The sequence below is a fragment of the Leishmania braziliensis genome, chromosome 35, assembly GCF_000002845.2.
Source record: "Leishmania braziliensis MHOM/BR/75/M2904 complete genome, chromosome 35".
Classification (NCBI taxonomy): Eukaryota; Euglenozoa; class Kinetoplastea; order Trypanosomatida; family Trypanosomatidae; genus Leishmania; species Leishmania braziliensis.
Window position 1 is genome coordinate 109,468 of NC_009326.2, and position 10,657 is coordinate 120,124.

The following is a 10,657-nucleotide window of genomic DNA, read 5'->3' on the forward strand; positions in this document are numbered from 1 at the left end:
CCCGTCAGCGCGCTGATATCGACCCCGAGTTGTACGCGGCGTAAAACGTGGCGAAGACGATATTACACCAGAACTCAGTCCTCTCCTACACCGACACGCGCCCCGCACACACCCACAGGGATATACGTATCGACGACAGGCGCCAAGTATCGCCCTAGACATGAATCGGAATATCGGAAAGAGGAGGAGGGGCGTAGAGAGCGTGGGGGTGGAAGAATGGAGAGCAGATCTAATTCTGGGAGGTGGATGGCACGCAATGGGAGGGGGAGAGGGCGAGCGGCGCGACGCCACAGCCGCAGCAACGATGAGGCGAGTCGAGGGACACTTGATCAGAAGGGCCGCCACCCTGGATTGCTGCCATCATCTACAGGCGTAGCGAGAGGAAAAGAAAAGATCACTGACCCTGCTGCGCGCGCAGAATGCACGGCGCCAACGAACCCTGCCGTACCCTTCTCCTCCGTCTTTCTTTCTCTATTCCCTCCCGTGCCGGCTCATCAGCATCGCGGTCCTTTTCTCCCTGCACCATACGTACGTCACTATCGCGAACTTAGAGGTCGCCGAAGCCGTCTCGGCTCGGCGCGTTTTGCTCAGACAACGAGCCGGTAAGCGACGCACGGTTGTGCGCGCTCTGGGTCGCACTGCAGGTAGAGGGACGAAGGGTAAGGCCGAGTTCATGTGCAATGCGGGAAGCACCAGTGCGCTCTTAAGGCTTTACTGGGGCGAATGTGGACAAGGACTGCCAGTCCCTGAAGTGCAGTAAAATACATGTAGGGGGCGCCCCTGCGTATGCGTCTCTCTGTGCATGTGCGAACCTTTATCCGATAGCCGCACTCCTGTGCGACCAAACGCCTCCTCCTCTCCCCCACCCTCTCACGCGTGTCGAGTTTGATGTGGAAGTGAGCTGCCCCACCGGAGGATGTGGGTATTGCCCCGTGTGGCTTTCTCTTCTCTTCCTCCTCTCCCACCTCTTGCCCGTTTCTGGTTAGTCCCGTGTCTCCTCTTCTCTACCTACCCTACCTCTTACCTTTTGTTTCTCTAAAGTCTCTCTCTCTCTCTCTCTGGCGGGTCTTTTTCTTTGTGTGTGTGTCTCTCTCCGCCTGACCTCTAACTCCTCCCTTCTCTTCCTTCACGCACTCACGCGCACCATCCACTTACCCCTTTACCACTGCCACCACACAGCCACCTCCCTTTCTTCTCCCTTCGCCCCTCCTAGGTATTCCTTGGTTTTATCTTTCTCGCTCTCGCATTTCCTCTTTTGCTGTTGGCGATGTACTCTCAGTCTTGTGTGTCCTCTATGTGTAAGTGTGGGGCGTGCGCTGCTTGAGACCCGCTGGTGTGCTTTTCCTCTTTCATTTTCCTTTCTGTATCCCATCACTCTCCCGCCTTCTCGGTCTTGCCGTTGCTGTTCTTGTGCTCTCTCTCTCTCTCTGTGTTGCGTCACCGTTTGCGGAGGATACAGGGCTCGGCCGCACCTCTGCAGCAGCGCATGCAAAGCGGTGGCACACGTAGTTCCAAATGCCCACTGCATTGAGGGTATTTCTACCGGGGAGATTGAGCACACAGGCACAAATGCACAAATGCACACACACACACACACATGCTTACTGTCGTGTGTGCAGGTTTTGAATTAGCTGAAAGTGGAGAGACGTTACAGCATAGGAGTAGCAGGGAAGTCCATACCTACAGGGGCACGTGAGAACTCGCAAAGAAGTAGAGGAAGCAAAGCAAACCTCAGAGAGAGGCAGGCGTAACTAAAGAGGGAGCGTGCAGGAGCGAAACGAAGAGGCAACGGAAAAAATATATATATGAATGAAAAGGCACTGAATGATACGCGCGTGTGCCGTGGAGGAAGTCTGCATGTTTTTCTCTTCTCCCTTTTTCTTTCCTTTGAAGGTCGCAAAAAGCTGCGCGCACCGCTAGCGATTCACCTCTGAAGGTGTTACAATGAAGGCATTCGTCGCTTTTTCAAATCTCTTTTCCCACGTCTGTGTGCGATCACCCTTCGCCCTTCTCCATCGCTTTCTCCCCCCTCTCACTCTATACGTGTGTGTGTGCGTGCATGTTTATGCGTTCTCTCTTCTTCTTTTTCTTTCATTTTCCTCTCTCCACCACCGCCATGCGTCTTTCACACGTGTGAGTGTGTAATGTATGTGTCTGCAAAGCCTGTTTCTGTGACCGTCGCCCTCTCTGCCCTTCTCTGTTTTACCCACCACCACCACCTCCTCCTCCTCTCTCTCTCTTTGTCTGTGGCTTGGCCTCCTCTTCTCTCCCACTGTGTGCCTGTGTGCACGTGAGTGCTATGGGATGTGTGACGCTCTTGTGTGATCTTTTGCGCTTTATGTTTCCATTTTTTGTTGTTGGCGTTTTCACGTGTATGCGTATGCGTACGTGGGGGGGGGCCGGTGGACGCGCATTGTGCCTCTCTCTCTCTCCTCGTGTGCTTTGTGTTTCGTGATCCTCGGCTCGCTTCTCTCCCGTCTGTGTGTGCGTGTGCATTTCTTTGCGGCCCTCTTCACGCCAACAAACGGACCACAGAAGATGCTGAGTGGATGTGAGAGGCGCGTATGGCGGGAGTGGGAGAGAGAGGGGGGACAAGACGACGTTGCAATGACGTTGTCTGCTGGCATCTCAGCTGAGACATTTTATTTATTTATTTTTCGAAGAGGTAAATCTGGCGTGGGGGCAGGTCAAGAAGACACATTCAGTCTCTCCACTATACGTTTTCCTCGACACTCAGAATCGTACACGGTCTCCGGAACACCCACAACAGCAGCAGCATACAGACCCACACATGTATTCACCGTCACGCACACGCACGCACACTACTTCTTTGCATTCACAAGCAAAGAAACGAAGGAAGACACGGGAACACAGAATGAAATACCGGAAGCACACGAACGGAACACGGGTAAGGGAAGGAGGCCGCAGCGATGACGAGCACCGCCTCCTCGACAGTGGCGGAGCCACACGACCGCGCCGAACAAACAAACAGAGGGAACATTATGAGACGTTTCTTCCGGACTTCATTTTTTACTCCTCCTTGTTTGCTCTTTACTTGTAAAACACGAGCCCAACCAAACTACAGGAACCACCTTCGCCGATGGAATATGACTGCCAATATGAACCTGCAACACATATACACGCACACACGGGAAATTAGCTACACACGGCAACATCATCGTGAAACTGCTGTAGCAGCGCCACCGGCGGCGTTGAGGAGCACACCCATAGGCTTACGTTTTTCTCGCTCCTTCTTTTTGGGTTTGCGTCTTAGGGAGGAGGGTGACTTGAGGTGGTGCGAATATGTGTATGCACGCAGAGTCATTAAAGCACAACAGGGAAAAAAAAAGAAAAGTGGAGACAGTTGCTAGATCACATGGAATTTGCATCCCGGTCCCCTTTGACTCAAGAGTGGGGAGTCGCACCGTAGCACGTGCTTGTGAGGAGAGTGACGGTCGCCAACGCACTAGGCGTTCTCTAGTCCTTGCCTCCGTGAAGAAAGGCAGGGCTGGTTTGCGGTCAGAAGTGACTGCGCGCGTCTTGGGTGGCGGCACGTGTGCAGCGTCATGGGCCGTTTTCGGTGCCGCGCGCTCGACTCTTTTTCTGCGTCTGCTCACCACGCGGTTGTGTGCTATCGCCTGTAGGTATGCTGAGATGCATCACAACGAAAGCGAAGGCGAGTGGTGGAGATGCCTGCCCACCGCTTGTCTGAGAGGAGGGCCGGTTGATGTGTGTGTGTGTGTGTGGAGGGGGGGGTAGGTGGGGGGTAGTCGTGTTATGTTGTCGTGACCACTGCCGTACCTACCTTCAGTCACACTCACCTACGCATACCTGCACACGTTCACCTCTCGTCTTCTGCGCTGTCACTCTCCCTTTATCTTCGGCCTCTCCTCCCCTTATTTTGTCTTATATCCGTCTTTTCAACGACTGCGCCTGTGTGCCAACATGTGCCCTATTCGGTTGTCCTCGCTGCCGCTGCTGCGCCTCTCTCTTGTGCACACGCACTCATTGCAGCACTCACACAAACGCGTCATTCACTCCCCCTCTTTTTCCCTGCAGATTTGCAACGAAGAGATAGAGAAAAGCAGCATCAGCAACGGCACTTACAGCAGGAGCGAAACAAGAGGACTTGCAAACCCAACTCCATTTCCTTTAGCTTTGCGCTTTGCTTTCCGAGAACTCTTTCTCTTTTCTCTGTCGTCATTTTGTACCTCCACACTATCACTTGCGCGGGGTATCTCCTCCGCTCTCTCCTTGTTTTCCTCCTCTGTTGCTCACATTTTTTTCTTCGTAGGCTGAGCCGCTGGAGAGCATCAAGCCACAAGGCCAGTGCAAGCAAATCTGTGCATACACATGCGTGTGCGTGTGTACACGGAGGCGTCACTGGATCGTTGAGCTCCTCTGTATTCAGCGATCTCTGCACCCCCCCCCTTTCCCTTTCACCTCGAAAGTTTCTCTCTTTTTCTTCTTGGCTTCTCACACATCTTTCTCGCTTTCACACGATACGCAGTGCCTTAATGTAGAAGGGAAGACGTGCCACTGCTCTGCCACTCCCCCCTCCCCCATACGCACACCCGCACACCAAAGCCCATAGACAGCGTACTGAGCCTGCGCGAGAGTTGTCACGACCTTCCCCCTCACCGCACTCCACACATACACCCACAGAGAGGGACGCGTGCCGACGCGTTGGTTTTCGTTTTTCTTCCCATCCCGCATACATCCACTTCACTAGAGATCTGCACAGACTCACCCATCCCCGCACTCTCTCTCTCTTGCCGCACCCCTCTTCCTCCTCCACGCATCAGCACACTTCTTGACGACTTACCCACCCCCTTAGCAGTCCGTATAACGGCAGCGTCCTACGTGGTGCGCTCTCTGCGCCCACCCACTCGCTGACCAGCACACTTCTCCACTCTACTTCATCTGCCTTCTACCACTCGCTCCACTATAGCCTCTTTCCCTTCTTTTCTCTTCTTTCGGCGGTCTGCCTTAGGCACTGGCGCCGCCCTGCGCGTTAGTCGACTCGTCCACGCATAGAAGACACACCGACACAGTCGCAGGTGGTGTCGACGCTCACCGTTGCACCAATTCGTGTCACCGGTGGTGTTTTGCTCTAGCGGGCTTCCTTTGTATCGTTTTTATTTTTCTGTTGTTGTCACTCGTAGCGTCTTGTGCCACACTTAAAAAATCCCAAGTGAGGTAGAGCTGGCTGTGCTTCGGTTTGCACGTGGCCCAGTGAAGCCGACCCATGCTCGGCTTTGGAACTACTTTGACAGAGCAGGAGCGGGCAGTGAAGCGGCTGAAGATTGACAGCCCTTCAGCGTCTCTTGAGTGTGAAGACAACAGTGACAACAGCACCTACGTTCCCCACATCGTAGAAGTCAATCCTGCGCCAACGGACGTGCACTGTACTTCACTCCCGTCCAAGCAGATTGGCACTTCTGCAGTGGAGGCGGTGAACGGTGCCTCTCCCGAGGAAGTCTCACTGACGAACTCGTCGAGGAGTCGCTACAACAGCGATGACGATGGGAACGGCAAGGATGAAGATGCGAATGATGACCTCCTATCTTCCCCAGTCGCACGGCAGTGCAGCAGCGACACGTGGCGCTTGACGCGCACGCCGATGGGGTCTACTCTGAGGGCTACCTCCACCATAGCCGGCGGCGTAGCTTCTCGGCCGCTCCCCATCACGACAAACGGCGCAATCACCACACTGCGCAGTCTCGGCCAGCTGCAGACACTCGTGGGCAGCAGAAACACAGCGTCCGCAAAGGATAATGCGCACCCCAGCCTGCGACTCAAGCCGGGGGAGACGGTAATGCTGCTGCTGTATTTTGACGAGACGTCCCTGCGCTCGCTAATTAACGGAGCGACGGCGGAGCTGTCGCAGATGCGCGTGTTCACGCTGAACCTGGCGAAGTTGCCGCCGCAGGACTACGAGGTGACCCCAGAAAAACGTCTGGGCGCTGATGGCTGTACGAACAGCCCCGACGCAAGCGGGCGTGTGCGGCGTGAGGGCGGCACCGCCGCGCCCGCCGCTGGCGTCACCCAAGCTACGACGCACGACAGCGAAGACGAGAACGAGGAGGAGCTAGTGCTGACGGTCCACCCGATGGCGGTGTCGACAGCGGCCGCGGCGGAGACCAGCGCCATCGCGGAGAAGGAGCGCCTCCCTCACGCATCGGTATCCGTCAGTGGCGCCCTCACACTCGACGAGGTCTCCAGCGTCTCCTCTCTCTCCGTTCACCTCCACCACGCTAGCGATATCATCAGCGATAAGGTGCACCAGATGCTGGCGGTGGATACCATACTGAACCCCCAAGCTTCCCAACAGCAGCGTGCTCATGGGAACAGCGACGGCGGTGCTGGTGTCGTTGGCAAGGAGCCCTTACTGTTCCCTGCCATGATTGTTTGGCGCGCCGCCGGTGCCCCACGCGAGGAGTACCCACCGGGCCCGCCGCAGACCTACTCCTCCCAGCCTCCGCCAACCCAAGCTGAGCTCTTTTGCGACCGCCTTTCTACAGAGGGTGGGCCGCTGGTGGTGAAGGAAGCGACTGGGGTGGACCAGGTGCACTCATTGACGCTGTTCCGCCCTGTCTTCACGATGGAGCATCTTTTCCGCACCCTCGTCCGCACTGTCGCGCCGTCGTTTGCCGCCAGAGGCACCGGCGACAAGTCCCGTACGGTGCTGTACCTCGGTGCGTCGTGGTGTCCGCCCTGCATGCGCTTCGTACGCGAGATGCCGCAGCTCATGCGCGAGGATCTGCCGCCGAGTGTCGTGTGCACCCTGAAGGCGGACATGGACTTGGCCAAGCCGATCTACGACTATTTCAAGGTGGAGATTATCCCCACTTTTGTCGTCCTGGACAACGAGGTGCTCATGAAGTGCTACGAGAGAGTACAGTGCCAGCGGAGCAGCGCTGCTAGTTGCAACAACAGCGGCGGCGCCTCGCAGTCTGACTACGCCCGTGCCATCCAGGAAGCCTTCTCTAAAGCAGAACTGGGCCGTCTGCAGAACTCCAACAGACGTCTTGTTAGCACCTTCATCTCTAAGCACAGCCAATCGCTGAGCTTTGATGAAGACTTCTGATGGATGGGATCAGTGACGGGCGCCATAGCCGCTGCTGCTGCTGCTTGGCACGCGGCTACTGCCGTACTTGTCCTCTCCCGTTTAACCGTCTCTTTCTCACATGGCCTCTTCAGGAGTGTTTATGGGCACTTTTCTAGCTCATTTCACGCATGTGCGTTTTTCTGCTGTTGTTTTCTGATTATAGATCTCATCCACGCACACTCACAGCCACGCGCGCGCCACTTGGTTGATGCGGTGGGACACTCGACATTGCAGACACCAAAATTACGCTTCTTTAATCAGCGACCAAGGCTAGACCCCGCGTACCCACACATATGCATATGCACAGCGTAGATGGCCCCCGCCCCATCTCGTTGATTTTCCCCTTTTTACTCCAGTCTGGCTTTTTTCTCGTTTTCTTTTTTTTGTGTTTGTCTGTTTGCCTGCCAGTGGTTGTTGCAGCTTTGTGTCATGACCCCACCCCTCCCTCCACCTCCGCCGTGCTTCTGACCCTGTGACGGATCGGCGTGCCGCTGTGCTCGGTTTGCACTCGGCATTGTTTCGTCCATTCTTCGCCTTTTGGCTTGTTCTGCTCTGTTTGAGCGGCCAGGACTGCATAGACGAAGTGCAGAGAAGAATACAACGGCAGCGGCGACCGGGAAGGGGAATGTATGCGTACGTAAGCGCGCGGTGTTTGCACGTGTACATGTGTGTAGGTGCCACAACGGGTTGTTTAGACTGAAAAACTTCAGACCCTCTCCGTGTCTTCCTCGCTCCTTCGCCTTTGACATGTTCGGCGCATTTTTCACTGCGTGTGTGTGTGTGTGTGTGTGTGTGTGTGTGTGTGTGTGCATGTTTGGGTGATTGCGCTGCTGCACCTGTGGCAGCGGCAGGAGAAGAGAAACAGGTGAGTTCTCAGAGGAAGAGCCAACGCTCTCCCTCCCTCCCCCACACCCACCCATACTCACAGGAAGACCAAAACGGTAGAGATGAAGGAGATGAGTGTGGCTAGTTTTTCTTCGTGTCAATGCGTCTATTCTGCCATAAAACATGAGCTAAACTCTACCTGACCCGGCTTGCCCCACAGGCTCCATCGCGTGGTGCCCAAGCAGCGGTAGGCACGCGTTACAGCAATGCATCGGCTCAGTCACCTGAGCACAGCCTCTGTCTCGAACTCTACTCACCCGCCTTGCAGGTCGCCTCCCAGTCGTTCTCATTATGCCGGCCGCCAACCGGTGCATCTCTCGGGGTGGTTCAGGTTCTTCACACCAGTGTGCAGCAAGGGCCGGGTGAGGTGCATTCGGGTCACACTGGCACCCCGCCTATTACATGGATGGCACAAGTGTGTTCACAGTCAACTGTTACTCCGACGAAACGCCATCGAGGGATCCGACCGCTGGCATCAGCAGCGGCAAACTGCTGACTTTTTCATGTTTTAGGTACGTTGCCCTGCGATCGCCAGAAGTGGTTCGGGATTGGCAGGGATAGGGAGGCTGCTTGGCTCCTTCACCGAGAGTGAGGTTTACAGGGCCCTGCGATGCCACGCGCTGAGGTGTTCTCCCGCATTGGGGTTATAATCCGTGGAGGGAAAATGGGATTAAGAAGGAGAGTATTTGTCCATAGATGCCACTGATGTGTTTAGTTGAGCGTGGCGTGGCCGTGTACGTGGCGCACCTGCGTCCGTGTGTAATGTTTGGTGCAGTCGATCTGCTCAGACTCTGTTGTTCTTTGTGTCGTTAGCTTTGCAAGGTTTCACCTCTGTCGTGTATGTGCGCATATGCGTTACTCGCTGTGCGTGTGCCTGGGTGTGGTCCTCGTCGCTCTCTTTTTTGTGTGTTTGTTTCGATGGCTCACGACAGCAGTCGAGGGCACCAGCAGGAGCAGTATTAATCACACCCGATACAGTAAAAAGACAGAGACGTGCAGTCTAAAGCTGAAGCGCTTGAAACAACGAGGTCTACCGGTAAAGGCGGTGGAGCGTCGGTGTTTTCGTATCCTTGTCTCTGTTAAAGGACGGCACTGCTGTGTGGTGGCTTGCTTTCTCCTTTCGTAGTGCGCGCTACCCTTAAACTCATCGTGCACCACCCCAACACGCAGTGTGACGTCGTGTTCATCCACTGCGTTCACTCTGTCTCGAATCCTCCTCCTCTCCACCTTTCTGTGCCATACTTGCGGCCGGGTGCCCGGGTTCCCCCCTCCACTCCCTCCCTCGACGCGGCTACGTCCCTCTGTGCATGGATGCATTTTTTTTCTCCCCCTCCCACATCCACTAACCCACTCACCGGCTCACAAAACCGAATCATCATCGACCTCAGCAACACCACCGCGTAGTTTCACCCGTTTGTTTGTGCCCTCCTCACTTTCACTGCAAGAGCGCCAGAGAGGAGGAGACTCAAACAGTCGACCGCTCTTCTTGTGCTTTTGCTTTTATCTTCCTTATCCCCCTCCCCCCCCCTCTCTCTGACCTGCCCACTTGTTGCTCCTCCCGTTTCAACACACACACAGAAGAAAAAACAAACAAACAGAGAGAGGGCGACAGGCAGAAGCGTCGAAATAAGCACGACACACGCCCATACTGTTGCACGCTCGGCTGCCGCTATAAGTGCCCTCCTCCGCTTCCCTGCTGCTGCATACTATAGTTTCTACTGCTACACATTGATTGGCACATCTCGACTCTCGGTGCTGAACTTACCCTCTCTCCATCTCTCTCCTGTGAGCTTCGATTTGCTGCTTCTCGAGCTAAGCGCATCTAACCTTCGTTTTCTTGTCGAGCGTAGAGTTGTACTCACTCGCGCGGGAAAACAAGAGGAAGACGGTGTACGGAGGCACGTTTGCACTGTTCTTTTCCCCCTTCCCCTTTTGTTTCAGCGGCGGTCTCTCTCTCTCTCTCTCTGCGCGGCCGCGGCACTATTTCTCACCCCCTTTGCTCGCTTCCGCCTCTCTTTTTCCTTTTGTTTGCGCTTCTCTGCGTGTTTGCCAGTGAAAGTGTGTGTGTGCGTGTGTGTGTGTGTGTGTGTGGAGGTGGTTTTCCTGGGGTTAGTTGCTTTTTTAAAATTTATTATTTGGCTGTTCTCTTTCGCCTTCATCGCTTCCTCGCTTCACACCTTCTTTGCTCACTTGGCCTCTGCGTCTCGGCCTATTTTTCCCATACTTCTGCTCCGTGCCTCATTCTGTATTTAGTGGCCCCCACCTCTCGGTCAAAGACTCTCCCAGATGTCGTTTGGTCCGTCCGTGCGCAGTGACCGGGAGTGTACTACTGCGCCGATCACCGCTGAAGTTGGCATGAACGGCGCAGGAGTTGTTGGTGGCGTCTCGGCGGCGGTTTCATCGTCGTCGACAGTACCAGCTGGCGCTGCCGGTCCGTCGTGTGGCTCTCCGCATCGCTCGCCGCGCACGACAGTGCAACGCATGGACATCAGTGGAGGCGACCGCAATGGGTCGACCGCTGCCGACCGTGGGTACAGCGCTAGCGCCTCCGCGACGCCAACTGCCGCTGACGTACCGAAGGGCGCCACACACAGGTCACCCACGCCGCCTCCGCCAAGTAATCCTCCCCGGATTCAAGCACCGTGTACGGTCTCGAGGCGT

At 55.5% G+C, this 10,657-nt stretch overlaps 1 protein-coding gene across 1 annotated transcript; it reads left to right on the top strand.

Moving 5' to 3' along the window:
• Nucleotides 1-5,248: 5,248 nt before the first annotated feature.
• On the top strand, nucleotides 5,249-7,090 carry LBRM_34_0410 (conserved hypothetical protein; the record flags this gene model as incomplete). The annotated part of the gene is made up of 1 exon (XM_001568105.1): nucleotides 5,249-7,090. The coding sequence occupies one exon, from the start codon at nucleotides 5,249-5,251 to the stop codon at nucleotides 7,088-7,090; it is 1,842 nt and encodes a 613-aa protein (XP_001568155.1).
• Between the last annotated feature and the right edge of the window lie 3,567 nt (nucleotides 7,091-10,657).